General features: G+C 36.8%; 1 protein-coding gene across 2 annotated transcripts in view; it reads left to right on the plus strand.

Annotated features, from left to right (window-relative positions):
• The first annotated feature begins 6,385 nt into the window (after nt 1–6,385).
• The window catches only part of LOC127430649 (SH3 and PX domain-containing protein 2B-like), a 79,575-nt gene continuing 61,469 nt past the window's right edge, over nt 6,386–24,491 (plus strand). For both annotated transcript variants that reach the window (XM_051680575.1, XM_051680574.1), the window contains exon 1: nt 6,386–6,640. In XM_051680575.1, the coding sequence (XP_051536535.1) occupies nt 6,569–6,640 (72 nt within the window). In that variant the 5' untranslated portion in view covers nt 6,386–6,568. The remainder of the gene's footprint in view (nt 6,641–24,491) is intronic.

The following is a 24,491-nucleotide window of genomic DNA, read 5'->3' on the forward strand; positions in this document are numbered from 1 at the left end:
TAGCCCTTGGCAATCGGAAGTTTAATCTCACATCTAGCCGTTTTGAGCGTGGGCGCTTGTAGGTATGTATATACGGAGCGGAGGTGCTGTCGTATGGCATAGCAAACATTTCAGCCCTCATTATATTACACTCATTCTTCTGTGTCTTCTGGCAGCATTTAATAAAACGATGTCCAATACCACAGATAACTCTCTCTGAAGCAATGATTTTGACTTTCCTTTATGGCTGACATCACCTTGCCTGCAATTATTTTTACTGATAGGCAAACAGCTATTTTAGGCATTGTTAGACTTTACTGTTGTTAATTCAGCCTTCATAAAACCTTGACAATAGTTAATGCAGTTATTCAATGTCACATAATATTAAATGTACTAAAGGTTACTGCTGTAATAGCAAATGGGTTGTGAATGACTTTGATGACTTTAATATTTATAAGTTAACCCCTCATTTATAGTACAATTTTAAAGCTCATCAGATTTAATAGTCAATATATTGATTATTTCTTTCAGTGTTTCTTTCAATAGTGAATCTTTCATTAGAAAATGTCAAGAAAACATCAGAAAAGAAAAGGATGAGGAACATTCAGAAGGGGAAGCATTTGAAAATCATTCAACCTGGCAAGAGGTTGACAGCGATCTTAAGAGCCAGTGAGGTGTTAAATCGGATGAGAGGAACTGGACCTCGAGATGACATGGGCTGAACCAGCATTGGAGGCATCTGTCAGCAGAATACTTTCATCTGTCAGGGCAGAAATCAGAAGGACAAATGTCGGAGAGAGAAATCATGCCAATGTTGCATGGCAGGTGTGTTTTTAAATTTTGACACAATTCCACGTTCTGGTTCCTTCTGAAAGTGAGATTAACTTCTGTGCCCGGTTTCAGTTGCTGCATGGAGTACATTCTGTGCTGGCAGTCATCACAACAGGGTGTGTCATGTCATCTGTGACAACTATGGCTGTGGTGGCTTTAACTCCAGAAGGTTCCACAGATGCATCGCATCGGTAATCCAGAAACATCATCCATTAAGCTACTACTAAACATTACACACAATACTAATTAATAACAGCTAATTGGCAAATAGTGTTTTATTATGTTGGCTTGACAAAGCCAACATGTTGTTATTCTACAAACTTTGTTTAGGGTTTTTTTTTAAATCCCTAAACCGAGACAAAAAATTCTAACACTAAACTCCTCCCAGAGCTTTCATCTACCAAACTTGGCACAGACCTTGAGACTGTTCTGGAATTGTGTGCTTTATCTTTTCTAACTGATCTGGCTTCCAGTTTTCACCCAATGGATGATCATGATCATTGACGAAATGTTCGAATGAGGCAACAGAATGCTGATTAATTCAGACTCTTGTTTTAAGGCGCTCTACCTCTCTCTCTCTCTCTCTCTCTCTCTCTCTCTCTCTCTCTCTCTCTCTCTCTCTCTCTATCTATCTATCTATCTATCTATCTGAATGTCTGTATAACCATCAAACTTCAAAATTTTAAAACTAGTTTAAACTTTCAGATAAGGCTTTGTCAAGCCAACATCAGAGTTTGTTTTTAAAACTGTACATATCTTGTAATTTTGGAACAGATGCTGGATGCTGATTGGTCAATACATCGTTCTAGAACTGCTTTCCCATAGCAGATGGTCAAAAAGCCCCAAAGAAATCCAATTCACACTCATTGATTCTGTCTATTCTTCTAGCAACCACCTAGTAACCCCCTAGCATCTAGCAAGTACACACTAGAAACCACTTAACAAGACTCTAGCGACCAATCAGAACACCCTAGCAACTGCCACCCAACAACCTACAATAGCAATGTCGCAGCAACTCACAGGAACACCCTAGCAAAATGCAGCAGCCAGACTCCTAACTGGAGTTAAGAAATACGAACACATCACACCTACGTTAATATCACTACACTGGCTGCTGGTATGCTATAGAATTTAATTTAAAGTTCTGTTAATGGTCTTTAAATCTCTCAATGGTCTGGCGCCATCCTATCTCACAGATCTCTTGTCAGAACATTGCTCAGGGAGATCTTTGAGATCCTCAAATCAGAGACTTTTAGTAGTGCCAAGGACCAGATTAAAACTTAGAGGGGGCCGAGCCTTTTCAGTAGCAGCTCCAAAACTCTGGAACAGTCTTCCTGTGAGTATTAGAACGGCCTCGACTATATCCAATTTTAAATCAAAATTTAAAACCTTTCTGTTTGCAATAGCTTTTAATCATTGAGGTGATTTTCTGCCATTCTTTCTATGCCCTATAGGTGTATTGCTGTGGATTGTTTCTTTTATTTATATATTTTTATTGAGTTTTAACTTTTATTTTACTATGTACAGCACATTGGTCAACAGCTGTTGTTTTAGTTGTGCTTTATAAATAAAGTAACATTGACATAGCAACCGCCTGAAGACCACCTAACATCAACTTAGCAACCGGTCAGAACACCCTAGCAACCATATAGAAATTCCCTAGCAACCACCCAAAACACCCTAGTAACCATTCAGCAACCCCATAGTAACCTCTTGGAACAATCTAGCAAATACCTAGCAACCAATCAGAAAACCTTAGCAACCAATGTGACGTCACTGTATGACTGCGCCGCCATATTTATGATCAAAACATCATACAGCATACCTTCAGTGTGCGGGATGTGATAAAGGTCGGAGGAACTTTTGTTTCTATTTATGAAGCTTGAGAAAGTGATGCTGCTATTGACTTACCACAGCCAAAATTGTATTTATCTTTCAATAAAGTTTTATCTTTCCATATCTAAAGATATGGCTTCATTTTAAGTCAGGCTGCGATGAAGGGGTGGGCAGTGATAAAACACTTTGTTTTTGCTAATTTATTCTGAAATGTCAATTCAGTTTGAACATAATCGAGTCAGATACAATTAAACTGGACATGCACATAAGACAATGTAAAATAACACAGAGACTGTATAAATGAAATAAAGGTATAACACATTGTAATAAAAAAACACTATAAAGTTAATATACAATATATTTAATGTGTACTGTATATACTAATGTTAGTCAATAAAAAACACATCATGCCACCTGACTAAATTAAAATATATTAGTCATATTTACACAGCAACCTGGAACTATTATACTGTATAATTTAAATTTAACTTAACTAAATTAACTTTTAAATTAACTACATTCCAAAAGAGACTGCCAAATGAATCTTCAATCTGTTCCAAGCAAGGCTGTGTCAAGCCAATATTCAAAGTTTGTCATGATGAACTTTACTTTAGTTACTTAAATACTGTATTCTCCTTGCTTTATCTTTGCTCTAATTTCTCTTGTACTGCATCTTCAAGGATGGGGATATCCATAAAAGCAGAGGATATTGTGTGTGATGATTATGGCATCATCAACGCTCCTTTTTCTGGAAGTCTGGGAGGACCTGCTGGCAGAGCAGTAGGTGACTCCATTCAGTATGATGGTGTCAAGCTGTATAACACAGGTATATAACACTATAAAGGAATAAAAAAAAAACCTTGTCACTAGCAAATGACTCCTGAGTTAGAAATTAGGTATTACTGAAATCACACACAACTAATAGATGTACGGTACAGTAAACACATTACACATGAGATGGGGCCTGAGGTTTTATTAACAATCCAACTCTACTCAACTCTACCTCAAGCTTTTTTTTAAATGGAAGAGAGGAGACATGGCAGGTTGCTAAGAAATGCAGTTCAGTCATGACAACTCTCAGAAAGATTTAACATGTTTATTTGGGTATGACATATTAATAGGATATTGGTCTTGGCAGACTACTTCTGCTACAGAGAAAGTATGAAGACTTGCTACTGCTGGAACATACACAGATATACTGAGTTACATAGACATGCTGCTGTTACTGTACAATTAGAAAAACACAAGACATGCTGCTTCACTATTAGATGTAAATACTGTACAATCCCCATGTAGCTGATCTAGACAAGTGGAGCTGGGGTGGAGGTGGGTTTCAGAGAAAATGTCTTGCATTGTGCTGCAGTGAAACTGGCATACTTGCAAACATATCAAATGTAAATGTTAGGCAAAGAGAAAAACGCAAGTTGATTGGCAAGCTGATTACATGTCAAAGGAATTATCAGCTTATTAGCTAGCCAATTGGCAAACAGAAAACAAGTCAAAGAACCTATCAGCTTGTGCCACATGGAGTTGCATGGCTAAATTTGTCATTCTATTTCATCATAAACTTGTGATAAAAATGTATACTCTTTTTAAATCTGTCTTTTTCTCAGTGCACTGTGTAAAGATCTTCAGCATTTGTCCATATGGTTACTTTGGGTCTGTTGAGCAGGGAGAGGCCATGGGTTACCTGTTACACCCACTGGACAGTTTCTCTGGCATCACTTCACACCTAATTGTGTGTGTAGAACGGATCTGATTCTGCACCCTTCATTTGAGACACATTTATAGAACATAGTTAAGTCAGTAATTCATTAGGAAGCATAATGCATGGCTTTAAAATTAATTTAAATAATCATAAAAATATACTGTTTTACAACATGTACAATCATATTATCGTTTTAAAATACTTAGGTAGTTGTTAACATTAAACACATTTGGGAAGTTGACACTTTGTCCTGTGGTGGGACATGCCATTTAAACTATTTTTAACAGCATTTTGCTAGTTATTTTAAAATAATTATGATGCATGCAGCTTTTATGACCTCAAATAAAATTGAGGGACTACATGGTATATTTGTGTATTGTACAATAATGTACCACAAGAGGGCAGCACATATCTACTTAATCAAAGGTACTTTTTTTCTTTCTTTCTTTCTTTTTTATTTTTTTTCTCCTGTTGCACCAGAAGTTTCAACAGGTACACTGCGGGTGATGCTGTTTTTGCATAGTCATCATGTTTAAATATCACTGAAACCTCATAATAACCCTCTTATTTAACAGTTGTTTTTAAATAGTTCCTTTTTAATACAATTATTTATTTTTATCTGTTTGATTTTGCAGACTGAAAATGCAGTTTTATGATCTATTTTAAGAGGAAATATTTATTTACATTTATGCATTTGGCAGATGTTTTTATCAAAAGACATTAACAGTTCATTTACGGTATACATTTATCCAGTATGGATGTTGCCTTGGAATCAAACACATAACTTTTGCCAGCACTATCGGCTCTACCAGTTGAGCTGCAGGAACAAAATAGACAAAATCACACCATTATTTTTCAAATATGAATTATGGCAATAAAAATCTTTCTACTATGTACTGCAAACTGATTATTCATTAAATTGGTTATAAATATTTTATTGACAATGCTTCTTTTGACCACCAGTACTGCTGGAAAACAACACACACACACAAAATACATAAAACTAAAATTAAACAAAACACACACACACACACACACACACACACACACACACACACACACACAACAGCTTAGGCTGGTTTTGGCTGTTTTTTTTTTTTTTTTTTTTTGTTTGTTTGTTTGTTTGTTTGTTTGTTTTTTGTTTTTGTTTTTTCATGATGGGTAACAATTTATTTATTTATTTAATTTTTCATTTTGCCAAAGGGAACTGCACCTCTGTAATCTTGCCAAGTGTCACTCATCCAATTGAAACAAACAAACAAACAAACAACTACATATGTGAACAAAGGCAGTGCTATTAGTAATGGTTTTGTTCTCCACAATATAGAGCATAAACGGACAGACTGTCATGACAGCATCCCTCTACTGAAGCTTCATCAGTCCTCTTGTAAACTACATTTATTGGCTGACGAACATCTTCCTTACACAGCAGAGACAGCAGCTCTCTCATAATAATTCAATTACAGAAACCAATAATGTGTCCTGAAGACATTGTGCATTTAAGGTTCATGAATATGTATACATAAAGATTGTGGAAGCCGTACAAAATTTGAATATTCTATGTTATAGCAGACAGCTAGGGTTTTGTGTTTTGTATATAATAAATGTGAAACATATTTGCACATTTGTGCTCTGCGCTTTCTGTAAACATTAAAAATGGCATTTGTCAGAAGAAACGGAAGTGCTCTTCCCTTTTAATGGGTCCAACAGGGAAAGTCTCGGATGAGCAAAAGTACGAATCCTACTATGGCGAAGGCTTAGCTCATTAATATATATAGACATGTTGACGTTGCCGATGACCTTCCAGTCACGTAGGCTAGTTAATATTCATTAGACAATCCTTGACCACATTTGGAATAATTAATTCGTCAGCTGACTGGCGCCTACAGACTAACGTCTACCTTTCAGCCAACCATTTAGACCCTCTGGGTGCACGTCACAGTACTTAATTAATATTCATGAGTGGAGCCTGTCCCATAGTAGGTTTGTGTGATCTCGCTGGGGTTTAATTCAATTAGAGTCGGTGAGCTGGGATAGGCTGGGAGTTCACTCGGTCCAGACTGAAGGAAATCCGACGTGGACTATAAACCCGCAGAAACGGATAGACAAACAGAGGCGAATGACTGGAAGCGAACACGGAAAAGTTGGTCAGATTTGCTGCTGTGGGTCTGAACGGTATTTTGTATCTGTTTTTTAATCAGAGATTATTGCAACATGCCACGGCGGACCGTACAAGACGTAACTGTTCAAGACGTGCAAAAGAGAAGAAACCCCAACAAACACTATGTAAGTTTACCAGGATTGACATCTTCTGGGGTCTTGAACTTTTCTGAGTGTTTTTCCTCTACTGACTGTGTTTAGTGGTGCATTTTGTGTTTGTTTCGCTGGTTTGTCTGAACAAAGAGGCTTGGAGATGTGATCATTCCAGAGGAGGATCAAGTTACACATCAGTACAACACACACCAAAAGTGTTTATTTTACATTTGTTTGCTTATTTATCTTTTATGTTGACCTTTAGAGGAGTATTGAACATATGTATTATTTAACGTTAACGTTATTCCTTTAACAGCAGGAAGTTTTATGCCATCAGCCTTCAGTTATTGTGTCATTCCAGATGTGTTCACATCTGCACAAGCACAACAAAGACTCCTTGAGGGCCTTGAAACCTAACAGTAAAAAATTATGTTTATGATATATCCAAAATGTAATATTTATGAATATACCTGTATAGTATATCATTTTACAATAGATTATTAGATTTCATTAATATATTATGTACTGAATATATAAATATTTGTGTGTTTAAACTTTTGAAAGTGGTTGCCATCCAGCATAGGAATGCAGTGGAACTGATCTGAGTACTGTGTTGATCTTCTGTAATAGCTCCATGTTGTTCAAGGTCTTTTGTCTGGTTCACCACACCCTTAAAGTCCTGAACACCCCCTAAACCCTCTCCACTCCACAGGCCTTGGGACTGCTCTCTGGCAGCCTGTAGGCTTTATTTATTTTGTTTCAGTCCAACACAGTAGACAACTAATATCACTGTATATTTTGTGTATTTTACTTAACGTGTTACAAATAAGAATGGATAGCTGTTGTTTGAACGTTACGTTTTCCAGAATAACTTTACTAAGATAAAGATGCTTTGTAGAAACTGGTTCATATATATACACTGATCAGCCACAACATTAAAACCACTGACGGGTGAAGTGAATAACATTTATTATCTGGTTACAATGGCACCTGTCAAAGGGTGGAATATATTAGACAGCAAGTGAACAGTCAGTTCTTGAATTTCATGTGTTGGAAGCAGGAAAAATGAGCGAGCGTAAGGATCTGAGCGACTTTGACAAGGGCCAAATAGTGATGGCTAGATGACTGGGTCAGAGCATCTCCAAAACGCCAGGTCTTGTGGGGTGTTCCTAATATATGCAATGGTTAGTACCTACTAGGGGTGTAACGTTATGACATTTTCACGGTATGATAACCGTCACAAAAATTACCATGGTATTACGGTATCACGGTATTGAGGTGCATTGGTAATATTAAAAGCAGTTCAATATTTGGTTATGAAATAGGCTATTTCTGATAAACGCAGATACATATTTCAGTTATAATCAAATCTTGAACTTAATTTGGATTTCTTCAACTTTAATCCTTTAATTTTTGATCTTGAACATCAGGACACTCTCTTAATCTGACAAGGTAAAGAAAAAAAAAATCACAAACAGGTAAAACATTAATAACAATTTTTTTTTTATTGCAATATGTACAGTAGTCAGATGCTTATAACTAAAAATATTTTGTTATTGTTATTTTATGATTTATGAAATTGAATTGTAATCATTTGTAATGATTATTGCCCAGATTAACACTTCAGATATGCATTTGCATGCGTTCAGTAATTTGTTGCATTTGTGATTTAGTTTAATTCTACAATACCTACTGAAAATATATTATTCTTGTGCAGTTTATTTATTGGCATTTTGTCCAATACTGTCTGTTTTCTGCCACAGTTTCACTCTCAGTTTCTTGCATGCATGACAATTTCCTGAACACCAAAAGCCATGCACTTTGTAAACCCTATGTTTTACAAATATAACATATTATTAGTAGTATCAAACACATTGGCCTACTGTTGCGCTGCACTTAGGCAAATGAACAAACAGTTGGAACATTGTAATGTTGAACAAGGTCTTAAATCTGTCTGCTGGATTTGTGAATGTGACAGAAAGCATGAACATAACTTTAGCCTACCTAGTCATTACAAATCCTGTAAAACTACATTGAATCTTGTGGGGGTTTTTTTAAACAGAGGCTATAATTTATTATCCTGTATACTGTATTTCCACTTATATTCATTTCCGCAAATTCCGTGGGATGGTGCTCACGGAGATGGTGCTTAAGGTTTGAAGTGTTTCCCGCCTGAGCCGATATTTTTTTGCGACAAACTTTACAGACTGGGTAACCATCAACATTGATGGTGCTTCGTGGGTCTTTTACGTAGCCAAGTAATCCCAGACAGCGGACTTCAACCTCTGTGGCGGCGGAAATGAAGGTTCAGGCTCGGACATGTCTGTATGATGTGCTCGTGCTGCACTCATGCTGTGCTCCGCTCGTGCTGGACTTCTGATGTGCTCGCGATGTGCTGCGCTCCTAACACCTGTATGTCACCTTTAAAATTGAGTGACAGTCAAATGCAACATGATGAAGGTGCAATTTAAAGATTTATTTTATCTTGCCAAGTTTATATGATGCTGTGTAAATGTCGCAGATTCTGTCTTAATTAAAGTGATTTGGATTTTAGAAAAGTTCTGAAAAAATCTGTCTTTATATTCATGCAATACCTTCAATGAGAAGATTTCAACGGTATGATAACCGTCCGTTTTAAAACCAAGGTATATTGTGAAACCTTGAAACCGTTACATCCCTAGTACCTACCAAAAGTGGTCCAAGGAAGGACAACCGGTGAACTGGTGACAGGGTCATGGGCACCCAAGGTGGGCGCGTGGGGAGCGAAGACTAGCCCATCTGAGTTGCTGTAACACAAATTGCTGGAAAATGTAATGCTGGCCATGATAGAAAGGTGTCAGAACACACAGTGCTGCAGACCTGTCAGAGTGCCCATGCTGACCCCTGTCCACCGCCGAAAGCGCCTACAATGGGCACGTGAGCGTCAGAACTGGACCATGGAGCAATGGAAGAAGGTGGTCTGGTCTGATGAATCACGTTTTCTTTTAGATTGTGGATGGCCGGGTGTGTGTGCATCGTTTACCTGGGGAAGAGATGGCATCAGGATGCACCATGGGAAGAAGGCAGGTTGGTGGAGACAGTGTGATGCTCTGGGCAATGATCTGCTTGGAAAACTTGGGTGCTGGCATTCACATGGATGTTACTTTGACACGTACCAACTATCTAAAGATTGTTGCAGACCACGTACACCCCTTCATGGCAACGGTATTCCCTGATGGCAGTGGCCTCTTTCAGCAGGATAATGCTCCTTGCCACAGTGTAGAAAATTGTTCGGGAGTGGTTTCTGGAACATGACAGAGAGTTCAAGGTGTTGACTTGGCCTCCAAATTCCCCAGATCTCAATCCGATTGAGCATCTATGGGATGTGCTGGACCAACAAGTCCGATCAGTGGAGGCTCCATCTAGCAACTTACAAGACTTAAAGGGTCTGCTGCTATCGTCTTGGTGCCAGATACCACAGGACACCTTCAGAGGTCTTGTGGAGTCCACGCCTCGACGGGTCAGGAGTTTGTCAGACGTTTACATACACTTTGTTAGTATTTGGTAGCATTGCCTTTTAAATTGTTTAACTTGGGTCAAACGTTTTGGGTAGCCTTCCACAAGCTTCTCACAGTTAGTTGCTGGAAATTTGGCCCATTCCTCCTGACAGAACTGGTGAAACTGAGTCAGGTTTTGGCCCATTCCTCAGAACTGGTGTAAATGAGTCAGGTTAGTAGACCTCCTTGCTCACATGCTTTTTCAGTTCTGCCCACAAAGCGGATTGAGGTCAGGGATTTGTGATGGCCACTCCAATTTGTCAAAACTTTGGAGGTATGCTTGGGGTCATTGTCCATTTGGAAGACCCATTTGCGACTGAGCTTTAACAGATGGACTTGGTACCTTCAGGCGTTTGGAAATTGCTCCCAAGGATGAACCAGACTTGTGGAGGTCCACAGTTTTTTTTTCTGAGGTCTTGGCTGATTTCTTTTGATTTTCCCATGATGTCAAGCAAAGAGGCACTGAGTTTGAAGGTAGGCCTTAAAATACATCCACAAGTACATCTCCAATTCAGTACACCTCCTATAAGAATCAAATTGGCTATTTGTCTAAAGGCTTGACATCATTTTCTGGAATTTCCCAAGCTGCTTAAAGGCACAGTTAACTTGGTGTATGTAAACTTCTGACCCACTGGAATTGTGATTATAGTCAATTATAAGTTAAACAATATGTCTGTAAACAATTGTTGGAAAAATTACTCGTGTCATGAGTAATTAAGTGGTTAAAAAAATGAGTTTTAATGACTTCAACCAAAGTGTATGTAAACTTCTGACTTCAACTGTATATAAGTCATCTCAATTTAAATAATATATAATAATAATAGTAATTATTATTATTGTTGGTGGTGGTGGTGTTATCATTATTATCATTATTATTATTATTTTCGTATCTATACTTGGATACCGGGGTGAATCTCATGAAGCCTGTTAATAACATTTCCTGCTCCTATTTTATGCCAAAATCAAAAGAATTAAACATGAAATTATACTTTGTTGTTAAGAACATTAAGGTTATTTGTCGGCTCATTAAGATTTTGTTATTTGTGATATTATTATCTTGACAATTTAGCACATTTCCCCTATTACTGTCTTATGAAAAAATTAAAAGCAGTAAAATCAAAGGCAGTGAAACTAACATTGTATTACTGTAAAACAATGTATTAAGTTTATACTGTAGTATTCTGTATGAATGACAATAATGAGATTTTTTTTTAATTTGATTTGGGGGGGTAGTAATATTAGGCTATGTTTGTGTGTGATCACCCACAGGTTGTAGAACAGTTGTATTAGGTTTCAGCATAACTATCTCAATTTTTGTCATGGGGAAAAACCTAATGACTGGATGTTGGATCCCTTTTTGTTTCCAGGCACTGCTTGAGTCTTATAGCATGATATCCAGTTGACAGCATGAGGTTATTTTCCTCTAATTTCTGTTCTGTATTTGTGTTACTGAAATTCCCAGTTAGCATAAGTCATTCTTTTTGTATTATTATTATGAAGAAACCGGACTTTACATCATTCAGAACAAAACATCACATGTACAAAAAGCTGTCCATGTACTATGCTGTTACTCCTAGCAGATGAAATAGCTGGGGTAATTCACATTATTAAATGAAATATAAAACCGGTAGATTTTTATATATATATATATATATATATAAATAAAACAGGTAAATTTTTGCACATTACCCCGATTTTGCATTGCATGCAAACACCTTAATCAGCGTTCTTACCGGCTTATCCATGTTGTGCGCATGACTGTTTACATATTGATGTCAAAACCAGAGACAAATCGGATGATTTCAAGTCTCATTTTTTTTTGCATTGTCAGATTTTTTTGAATCTGGTAATAGCCTGCATCATTATGACAGAAAATCAGAATTGTTGATTATTTCCCTTTATATTGTAATTGCCATTCATTTCAAACAATAATATGTACATTAAAATACTCGTTTTGTGAGGGGCATCTGCATGCCATGTCCTTTATTTTGGCTGCGCATTAAACACAACCTGAGAACTGTGTTCCTGAATTACTATATTGCTGTTTTGATTGACGCTTCGTGATTGTAGCAGCTGTAATTGTAATCTCAGTTATTGTTTCGGTCAGTTTTGCAGCGCTAACGTGAGGTGCATATAATCTGATTGTATCCTCCTTAGCGTTTCTCAGAACAGCTTGATGGAGTACGCTAGAGTCTAAATGTGATCCAGGTTTCAATGCTGTGGAGAGTAGGGATGTGCACGGTAACCATTTGTAATATTTGGATAACCACGAGGTTTCATGATGGGTTATTCGCTGTAAGGATGCATGTTCTGATACTGATGTTTTTAATGAGTCCAACGAGCCCTATCCAAATCCGATACCATGTGTTAGACATGTTCGTTACTGTCAAGCTCCAACAACTGAAAAACTGATAAAAGAACCATAAAAGCACCATTAAAGTAGTCCATATTTCCCTTGCAATAGCTCTGTGAATTGCAAAAGGCTGTGTTTAATAAGTGAAGCTCTGTTGACACACATAGATAGCACGCGCATGCTGTTGATGTACTCGCGGCCCTCAGAGCGGTGCGCAATATGTGAGCACCACACACTAACCAAATCTCAGATTTAGTATCTCAATAGTTCGGTTCGCTTATAACATGCATTGAAAATGGCACCGGAGAAGCATTTCACCAGATTTTGAATAAGAAGCTAATTAAACTACTGTGAACTAGCCCACGTACAGACATTTACAGGATTTCCTGGAGTGTTCCGACTGTCAAAATAAAAGCCAGATGGTTTTAAAGTTAAAGGTGCACTACTGAAATATATTACTCTTGCATTATATTCAAGTCAATAATAATAATAATCATCATAATTTATTATTATTATCATCATTATGTTTACAAATCACAACAATATTTAATTTGACTGGGTTCCCAAAAATAACTGTGTCAATGAAAAGTGGACCGATATCTTACAAATAATGTGAACACAAAAAGAGATCTGAATCCTTTAAAGTCCAGATACAAGTTGAAAAATTGTGCCAAGAGAAAACTAGCTTCTTTTCTACTGAAGACTTACAGTTAATTTTGCTGCTACATTATCCAGTAAACTAGTTAACAATATAAAGTTTTTTCTTAATAGGCTATACAATTAGTATCACAGAGTGAGGTATAGATATTCTAATCTGGTATTGGATCGGGATCAGTATTGGCCAATACTAAGATTTCAGGAATGGGAATCGGATCGTAAGTAAAAAAGTGGTATCATGCATCCCTAATTCGCCAACAATGGTATGCTTCAAACACTACTCTACATAGCAGCTAATAAAGTCCACTTTGAGCTATGAGCCTTAATAGCACATAGATCAGGGGTGGGAAAACTTTTTCCCATTAAGGGCCATTTGAGTATTTATGAAATTATTTGCGGGCCATACAATTGCTTGCAATTTCTGATTGTGGGTTGAAATTAACTTACGCATACCATTATGTGCTCGCACATCAAGAAAAAGAAAAAAGAAAAAGATCTGTCTGTTATACAGTATTTTGCGTTTGTCTAGGCAGGTTCACATTTCCGTGAGGCAGCAAACGCTAGTATTGTCATGTGCATGGAGTTACACTGCTACGGTTTAGGAGCCTCTTTGGGATTCTTAAATTTTTAAAGGAATGTTCTGGGTTCAATACAAGTTAAGCTCAATCGACAGCATTTGTCTCATAATGTAGATTACCACCAGAATTTATTTCTTTTTTAAAAAAGCAAAAATTGAGGTTACAGTGAGGCACTTACAATGAAAGTAAATGGGGCCAATTTTTGGAGGGTTTAAAGACAGAAATGTTAAGCTTTTAATTTTATAATAGCAGTTGTATTAATTCTTCCGATAAAACTCTTGTATCCTTTGATCTGTTGATTTTATCACACTAAAATCATGTTAACACACATATTGTTGATGTCTTGTGGCTTTACCTTTGAAACAGTGAGTATTTTAACATTCAAAAATTAGCCTCTCATTCACTTCCATTGTAAGGCCCTCACTCGAGTGAGGCACTTGAACCAAGAGTCAAAATAAATTTTTGTGGTAATCAATACTATGCCACAAATGCTGTCGATTGAGCTCAACTTGTATTGAACCCAGAATATTCCTTTAACTTATGGAATTACTGTCTACACACCAGGAACACGGGGGGGGGGGGGGGGGGGGGGGTATATTTATCAAGTGCTGAAACTTTGGAGAATGAAAAACAATCTGGAATCATGTGTAAAAGTTAGGCTAACAGTTACATAAAGTCCTCTTTGCAACCACAACTTCTTCAGAACATCGAATCTTTGTGGCACCTGCGCTAAAAAATCTACGCAGCGCAATGAATGAAACAGAACGCAGGTATCTCAAGGTATTTTTAACTTGACACTGTCTAAAACAATAGCGTTCATGCACGAGACTCTGGGGGGGAAAAAACTATTTGTGCACATCCTTACCCATTATGGATGTGTCCAGTACAATCATTCTGCCACGGTACTAAGAAAATCCTGGTGTTGCTCTTCTAGCAGAAACAGTGTAATAAAGAAAGTTATAGAATACTATAAATATTCAATAAAATACTGTATGGAATTATACTGATCAAAAAATCCCTTAGTTTTAAGTTTAAAGACAGCTATGGCTAATGACAGGAATAAGTAAGCACTCGCATCTAAAAACTAGCCACAGACCTCCCATTTCGATATTACAATGATATTCAGGGTTGTGAGGGTTACTTTTGAAATGTATTCCACTACAGATTACAGAATACATGCTGTAAAATGTCATTTGTAACGTATTCCGTTAGATTACTCAATGTCAGTAATGTATTCTAAATACTTTGGATTACTTCTTCAGCACTGGTAGATTTTTTCACTTGTTTTGACTATAAAAACTCTGCCAGTACAGTAAGACAAAATACACATGTTAAAAATAGATTCTCTGAAAAACCTAAATATCTTATGCAGTGTTGTTTCTAAAACAAGATAAATCAAATTGATCTTGTTTTAAGGATTTTTAGATATTTTTACAGTAAAACAATACAAAAATTATGATCAAGAATATGATTTGTGCCCTAATATCAAAGGCCTTACTAGAAAAAAAGAAATTATGATCTAACGTGAATTTTCTTGATAGAAAAATATGATCGTGCCTGGTAATGTGTATGTAAAATGGCTAGAAATAGCATTTTAGCTTAGCGTAAAGCTGACAATTTACACAAGGTTTATTTCTATTTCTTGTGCTCCAAACTTACTCCAAACTTACTTCAAACGTACTTCTCTATCTGCTCGTATGAATGTAACACATCATAAGAAAGTGTTTCACCGCTGTTCAAATGCACTTTGGATCACATCATTTATATGTATAAATGTTTTCCATCTGAAAAGACTAAATATTAAATGAAACAAATGACAATAATACGCTAAGTAAACTGTTCAGTAATCAAAATACTTTTTGAATGTAACTGTATTCTAAATACCAATGATTTAAATTGTAACTGTAGTGGAATACAGTTACTTCTATTTTGTATTTTAAATACGAAATCCCGTTACATGTATTCTGTTACTCCCCAACCCTGATGATATTTACTTGCAGATTCTATTTTTGTATTGCAATTTTTAAAGTATTGCGATTCTGTAAGCATTGTGATTTGCTTTTTTGATATATTTAGCTGAGTTAACTCCTTTTTCTCAGAAAGAAATGTTGTGTCTGAAACAATGGCATAGCCAGGGGTGGCCTGGGGTGGGTCTGTGCCCACCCAAATTAGACCCACACCCTCCCAGAATATTAGAGATTATTCTTTGATTTCAAATATACAGTACTGTGCAAAAGTTTTAGGCACTTGTGAAAAATGTTGCATAGTGAGGATGTCTTCAAACATAATGAAATAAATAGTTTTCATTTATCACTTAATATCATACAAAGTCCAGTAAACATAAAACAAACTAAATCAATATTCGGTGTGACCACCTTTGCCTTTAAAACAGCCCTAATTCTCCTACTTGCACCCGGACACAGTTTTTCTTGGTTGTTGGCAGATAGGATGTTCCAAGCTTCTTGGAGAATTCGCCACAGTTCTTCTATCTATTTAGGCTGTCTCAATTGCTTCTGTCTCTTTATGTAATCTCAGACTGACACGATGTTCAGTGGGGGCTTTGTGGGGGCCATGACATCTGTTGCAGGGCTCCCTGTTCTACTATTCTAATCTTTTCTATTTGCAAAAGTAATGTTTGAGAGTCTAACATTTATATTTCCTATTGACACACTAAAGCTGAAGATATAAATAACCATCTTATGACAAATGCTTTTATGAAACATCTCAAATGCCTAAGACTTTTGCACAGTACTGTATATTTAGAAAATAGTTTAAGAAATGCATAAATTCTGGTTTCTGAAAGTGTGAAAGAAGAGTTTGAATGCGCCACTTTTTATTTATTCATCCATTTTTATTGAGGCCCACCCAAAAGTAATTTCTTGGCTACGGCCTTGGTCTGAAATGACATTTGTTTCACCCTGTAATACAGAATTTGCTGGTAAAATGTAGGGATGTGCAAAGCTACCAATTTAAAAGTACTAAATGACGAGTCGGTGCATTGTCTGATTTATTAGTCGACTAATCAGTGTTAAGGAAACCATGTATAGGGCTGCATTATGGCCATGTTACCCAATCAGATTTGTTTCATAGGGATATATTGATACTAAGCACAGCTATTTAATAGGGTAACTAACATCTACTCAACAATTAAATAGGCTAAATAACTATAAACTCTTATCCCACAAAACTATTAAAGTAAGAAACATTAAATGCTCCAATACAGAGCATTAAAAAAATGCTTGTGTGCATTCCGGATACTGAATAATGCACTTTAAGTAACTGGAATGCTTGAAGTCACATGGTGATCGGCTCTGCATTCAGAAGTGCACGGCTGTTAGATTATAAATATTGTGGGGGCGCAACATGTAGTTTACGGCATCCAACAGTTTGATGAGCCTTTTTACAGATAAACTATTTATTAAAGCTGTGTCAGACAGAATCTGCAGAATGACTCTTGACAAATACTCTCCACAACACCTCACAAATGAATTTGTGGATTATGCATAGTAACAGGAACACAACCCGAACAGAGGATTTGACGTACAACAATTAACAAGTGGCACTTTGATGGCTGAAGCAGCGGTGCATTTTGAACGTAAAGAATTAAAGAGACAAAACTTTTCAGAGAGAACCTGTTCGTGTTGAACTCCGCACAAAAAAGGCTTCCTATATTTATCTTTCAATTATTGTATTAATATTAAGCTAAACATGTAATTAAAAATATATATATAATTAAAAATATATTTTTCATCAGGGAGACTATTTTAAAACGTTTGCCTCAAGAACTGCGATTTGTACCAGAATCGATGGTCTTTCCAGCCCTACTAAAAACCCCCATTTTCATTTTGGTCTGATGTTTAGATTAGAGATTAGGCTAGACCTGTAGAATAATTCATTACTTTTGCTGTGAAAATCTCTCTTTTTTTTTTAGCTGTGTTTGCGAAGGCAAGCATTACTATTACTATAACTCATATGTTAGGGTTAGAGATGTGAAAATCGAGGTTACAGTGAGGAACTTACAGATGCTAATGGGGTAAATGTTTTGAGGGTTTTAAAGGCAGAAATGTGAAGCTGACAATTTTATTAAAGCACTTACATTTAGTTTTTCCAGTTAAAACTTGTGTATTATTTGAGCTGTAAAGTTCAAAATCATTGTTTTCACGGTCATTTTAGGGTTTCTGGGTTTTACAGCGTTATGGCGTCATGGCAAGGAAGTTGTAAAATTGGATATAACTGTACACAGAAAAGGTTAGTAAGTGATTTTATCACACTAAAATCATGTTAACATACATATTGTTTACATCTTCTGGCCATGCTTTTGAAACTGAGTATTTTTGCGTTGACAGATTGGCCCCCATTCAATTCTGTTGTAAGTACTTCAGAGTAACCCAGATTTGAACTTTTATAAAGAAAAGGAGAGAGAAGTGGAAATCCATTTTTGTGGTAATCAAGTTTATGGCACAAATGCTGTTGATTGAGCTTTTGTATTGAGGGTTTTGTATCAAACCTGGAATATTCCTTTAAACGGTTTTACTTCATTGAGGGTGAGGTCATAAATGGTTTAAGTATAAACCGATCGACATAAGTATATATATATATATATATATATATATATTTTTTTTTGCATAGTCTGATTTTTTTGGAATAAGCAGAATCTCCCATCTGCCATTTTTTTCTTTAGTTCAGAAGTGTTTACCTTCTCTTGTAGTGCTACAACAGCGTTGCAGATCCAGGTTTTTGTCCCGTGTTGAAACCATGAAGTAATTGAGTTCTCATAATCAGTGATGAGCACGATTCTGAGGTTCCATTTTGTCTCCAAGATAACATTTTTACATCACTGACTTTTAGGGTTGGGGGTGTATGGTTAATAAAATATGCATTACTCTTCACATTATTTGATCATTTACAACTAGAAACGACTCGCTTTTAGCGTCCTTTTGTGGACATTTTAGATGGAAACTGGAGCTCACATGTCCCCATACGTTCAATAACACTTCCCGCTTTGGCCACTGGAGGCAGAAGTGTGAATTTCGGTAAGCACAGACTGAGTTTTGCTCAAGAACTGTCGACTTACTCTTGCTTAATTCACAGTGTGATCAGTCTGGTGTTTTTGCATTACTGTGGTGGTAACAGACATCAGTGCTCAAAAGGCTGATTAAGTCATAAAAAAAAGCCTGTGTCATTATACTGGATGTGTTCTTATTCAGATAGCTAGCTATAAACATGTCAAGAGTTAAGCTATTAAAACGAACTTGCTCAGCAAGCTTCTCATCAAACTGTTGACAGTCATTTACCTGAAAGTTAAAACTGACCATAAAAGACCTGTTTATGCTAATGACTGCTATAATGGCCCTTGTTGTAAAGGTGAGAATGCAGTGCATACTTTGTTGCATTACAGTATGTATTGTGTCCTGACACATTTCGGAACGCAACAACAATTTGAAATCAAGCTTGCTTACATAAGTGTTTGCGTTCACATACTTGCATAGAGTTTGTTTTATGCCTTAGATAACTGTGTCCATTCAATATAGTCTGCTCTGCTGTTCAGTTACAGTACATTCCTATTTATGTATAACACCGTGTCCTAGCCAGATGCTAAGTGACAATATTTCAGTGACAAGCAATCTATATGCCCACACTGAACACGACACTGCTGCGTGACAGAATGGGGAACTCCTACGCTTAAATGACTAATAAAATCAGAATTCAGAACAGTCAGGCGGAACCGTCTGTTTATTGAACATAAATCCTTTTCCAGAGGTGGGTAGTATCGCTCTGCATTCACCCCATTACAAGTAAGTTTTTGGAAAAACTTTTAAAAGAAGGTTTAATGGTGGGTATTTTTACACTTACTTGAGTACATATCTGGTGACAGTTTTTACTTTTACTTAGGGATGCACCAATGTGTTGCTGCTGATATTTATCGTCCAATTATTGACCAAATTAAAACCATCAGCATATCGGTCATAAGCATGAAAACACCGATATGAAAAACAAATGGTTTATTTTCAATTAATTATCAACATACTTTGTAAAACCTCTGTGAATTCAAATGCACAATCCACATATAAAAATGTAAAAGGGTTGGCACTCCTAAAAACATGTAACATTTAATTTTTATTCTTTCTTGTTCTCACATGAATGAGAACTAACCAGCGTTACAGACGTGACAGTTGTGAAAGTTGCACTTACCTATACATGATGAGGGAAACCATCCAAAACACTTTGACTTCTGAGACATTGGTATGGTATCTATTAAGGCTACATGATTGAGTTAAGATTAAAATCACAATATGGTCTTGCACGATTACTAAATCTTAAAATATAGTGCGTTTTAAAATATAGTATGCATTTCAGTGCTTCAGTCAGCACTGTGTGAGCAAGCAGTGCCCTCTAGTGGTCTGAAAGGCAAGATCCATTATCTATTACACCATGATAGAATTTAAAAGGCTGTTTTGTTTGTTCGGTTATAACTTTTTATTTTTTCATGATGTGGTTGACACTTCCGTGGAATTGCCCAACATATGCATACTATGAATTTGTAATGTTCTACCAAATACAGTACATACATACTGTACATATACAGTGGTGCCAAAAAGTATTTGGATGCATAAGCTGAACTTAATGCTTGAATTCTTTGCATTTGTGAACAAAACAACAAACCAGTTTGCATTTATTGTAAAGGAAGATAACATTAGCACACTTTTCAAGCAGAACGTTTAACAAAAAGAAGCTTGTTATGTTTCAATTTATAAAACAACTGATATATGGTTTAAAATTAAGACAAAAAATTATCTGGACTCTTGATAATGGCTTCATTAAAGACCTCAAGTTCAAGTGCTTTAGTTTTTAGTTTGCAATCCTTTCGTTTGCAGAACTTCTTGACAATGTCTGGACATAGAATCAACAAGTTTCTGTGAAAGCTGTGGTGAAAATTTCTTCCAGGTTTCAGCCACCTAAGCTTTCAGTTCATCCACACTAGAACATTGACGATCTGACATTTTCTTCATAGGTGCTCTTGCCAGATAAGCAAAAAATGAAATCTTCCGTCCTCCACAATTGGGTATATTGCAAAAAAGTTCAAAGATGAAGGACTTGTGAATGAGAACAGAAAGCGCGCAGGCAGACGCAGAAAGACAACCAGCAGATTGGACAGGATAATTGTGAATAAAATCAAGAGAAACAGGCAAGAAACAGCTGCAAGGATTGCCTCACACATCATTGAGAATTACCAGATACAGCTTAGTCTGCAGACCATTCAGACAGGATCAATGAGAATGGGTACAGAGGGAGAGTAATGTGGCGAAAGCCATTCATTGGCTTCAAGAATAAGAGAGCCAGGATAACATTGGCAAAAGAACATGCACTGAAAGACAGCAGCTTTTGGAGAACTGTCTTATTATCAGAAGAGTCCAAATTGAACCTGCATGGATCTGGTGGCAGAGTATTTGTGTGGAGAAAGGCAAGGGGAAGAATTCCAGCCACACTACTGCACTAAGGGTACTGTAAAGCACAGAGGTGGAAACGTCATAGTCTAGGGCTGTTTCTCTTACAGTGGTGTCCGTGAGGAATCATGAACTCTGAAGTGTACAGAGAAATTTGCAAACTTGCAGAAATCAGTGAAGAAATTACAGTATTAAAGGGTGTGTTCACACTTGGCAGGTTTGGTTCGATTAAAACGAACTCTGGTGCGATTGCTCTGTTAGTGTGGTTCATTTGAATAAGTGTGAACGCTGCCATCCGAACCTTGGTGCGCACCAAACAAGCGGACCGAGACCTCCTGAATAGTGGGTCTCGGTCTGCTTCCAAACGAACTCTAGTGCGGTTCGATTGATATATGAACGCAACATGGACCACAGACGTCTAAACGGACCAAAAACAGTAAGTAATTTGCCTAATACTGACCTCAAGCATACCTGGTTCTTCTCATCATAGGAGCTACGTTGCCCATTACAGTTTGGTACAGGCATAGGAACTGCCGTCTACTTGCAGCATATCTTCGTTTGTGTGTGCAACGGAGGAATTCCTGGCACTGTTTTGACTCCTTTACACATTTTATTAGCTCTTCGTTTGTTCTCAGCTGGTAAGAATACCACCATATATACATATATAAATCTAACGAGTGCATTTAGCCCAGCAGCCAGCATTGTTTTGGATGTTCGGCAAGTGCCGTCGCTAAATGTACGTCATAAAAGCTGTCCAATCAGGTTGTGACTTTTTCTTTATGCCATTTGTTTTGTATCTATAGGTTTGGTGTTAAAAATAACAGTGTGAACACTAAGCAAACCAGGACTAAATGTATCATTTTCTTTTTTGGTCCGGACCAAGAGGACTGAACTACAAGTGTGAACACACCCTAAGACACAGAAGTGGCTCTTTCAACAGGATAACAATCCAAAGCATACCAGTCGCCTATTGAAGAATATTTTGCAAAAAAGAAAATTAACGTCCTAGAATGGCCCTCCCAGAGCCCTGACCTAAACCCTATAGAGCAACATTTAAATTTTGGCCTGTCATGTGTTCAACAGATCAAATCCAAGTTCAACTGGAATTATTTATTGTTAAAACAATAAAAATGCTTTTGTACCTCTTTGTACATATTTAAAGCATAATTCCTGAGGAAAACAGTGATCTGATGACAAAATTAGGTAAGTGGCAAAATATCGGTATCTGCAGATACTTTAGTTTTTTGTTAAAATTGGTAATGGTATTGGCCACAAAATTTCATATTTGTGCATCCCTACTTTTACTTTGTTACACTAGGCAACGTTCCTCTCGCTACATCACTGGTTTTAATTCAAAAAGTTTTAACAAATGCGTAATTTATTCTGAGATTTTATTTAAAGGGATTTTTCTGACAACAGAACCCTACAGTTGCACTCTGTCACTCGAACCCATCAAGGCAGGAGCCGCAAGCGCTCCAAATAAACACTTTATTTTCACTCCATACAGTGAAAAAGAATAGTTGTGTTATGTTTCATTGTACATTAAAACAAGCGGGTACTTCAGCAAAATACATACAAAATTGCAGCTCCGACATTAGAAAGCATGTTGCGGTATGTTGATTTGATAATGATAACACAGGCTTGTTTGTTATGGTGATGGTCAGTTTCAGGGTGATTCTTAATCTACGGGATCGATTACCTTCAGTAAACTTTGTACGTTTTCTTATATCAGAGCTGAGTTGTTCAGCCGTGACTCGAGAATTTCCTATGGGTTTTTAAGAGTAGGGATTTTCGAATTACAAGTAAAATAAGATCTGTGAATGGAATGTGACAGAATCAAATTTTCACATCGTGATAATTGCTGAAGCTTTTTGTCACGGTACGCGGTATTATCACGTTATTTAATTATATTAAATAAAACAGGTTGAAAGAAACTCTGTTGTTATCTAAACAAGTTTAATTACTTTTTCAATATCAAACTGGCCTTTAAATTAACAGACAATGAAGAACCTTGAACATTTAAAAAAAAAACTACCATCATCGACATAGTTACATAACCAAATATAACATTTAGTTGACGTCTTAATATTTAAATAGTCTTTATGCCACTGGGCCACTTATCATTACAGATGAGTACAGACCTTATCTTGAGGCTAATGTTAAATTAAGGCTAGACTAATTTTATCAAGCCAGCTCCTAGGCTACAACAATAGTATGCATATTTTTGTTTTCTGGATAGCAAGCCAGTTGCTAATATATACAGCTGCAATCAAGTTTACGTACACTTAGGCTGAAGTCATTAAAACTAATTTTTTAACCACTCCACAGATTTCATATTAACAAACTATAGTTTTTGCAAGTCATTTAGGACATCTCCTTTGTGCATGACACAAGTAATTTTTCTAACAGTTGTTTACAGACAGATTGTTTCACTTTTAATTGACTATATCACAATTACAGTAGGTCAGAAGTTTACATTCACTAAGTAAACTGTGTCTTTAAGCAGCTTGGTAAATTTCAGAAAATGATGTCAAGCCTTTAGGCAATTAGCCAATTAGCTTCTGTTAGGCTAATTGGAGTCAATTGGAGGTGTACCTGTGGATGTATTTTAAGGCCTACCTTCAAACTCAGTGCCTCTTTGCTTGACATCTTGGGAAAATCAAAAGAAATCAGCCTCAGATAAAAAAATTGTGGACCTCCACAAGTCTGGTTCATCCTTGGGAGCAATTTCCAAATGCCTAAAGGTACCACATTCATCTGTACAAACAATAGTACACAAGTATAATCACCATGGGACCACGCAGCCATCATACCTCTCCGGAAGGAGACACATTCTGTCTCCAAGAGATGAACGTAGTTTGGTGCAAAAGTGCAAATCAATCCCAGAACAACAGCAAAGGACCTTGTGAATATGCTGGAGGAAACCGGTAGACAAGTATCTATATCCACAGTAAAAGGAGTCCTATATCAACGTAACCTGAAAGGCTGCTCAGTAAGGATGAAGCCACTGCTCCAAAACCACCATAAAAAAGCCAGACTACAGTTTGCAAGTGCACATGGGGACAAAGATCTTACATTTTGGAAAAATGTCCTCTGGTCTGATGAAACAAAAATCGAACTGTTTGGCCATAATGACCATTATTATGTTTGGAGGAAAAAGGGTGAGGCTTGCAAGCCGAAGAACACAATCCCAACCGTGAAGTATGGTTTCTATTTCTTGTGCTCCAAACTTACTTCAAACGTACTTCTCTGTCTGCTTGTATGAATGTAACTCATCATAAGAAAGCGTTTCACTGCTGTTCAAATGCTCTTTGG

Source organism: Myxocyprinus asiaticus, chromosome 40 (genome assembly GCF_019703515.2).
Source record: "Myxocyprinus asiaticus isolate MX2 ecotype Aquarium Trade chromosome 40, UBuf_Myxa_2, whole genome shotgun sequence".
NCBI lineage: Eukaryota > Metazoa > Chordata > Actinopteri > Cypriniformes > Catostomidae > Myxocyprinus > Myxocyprinus asiaticus.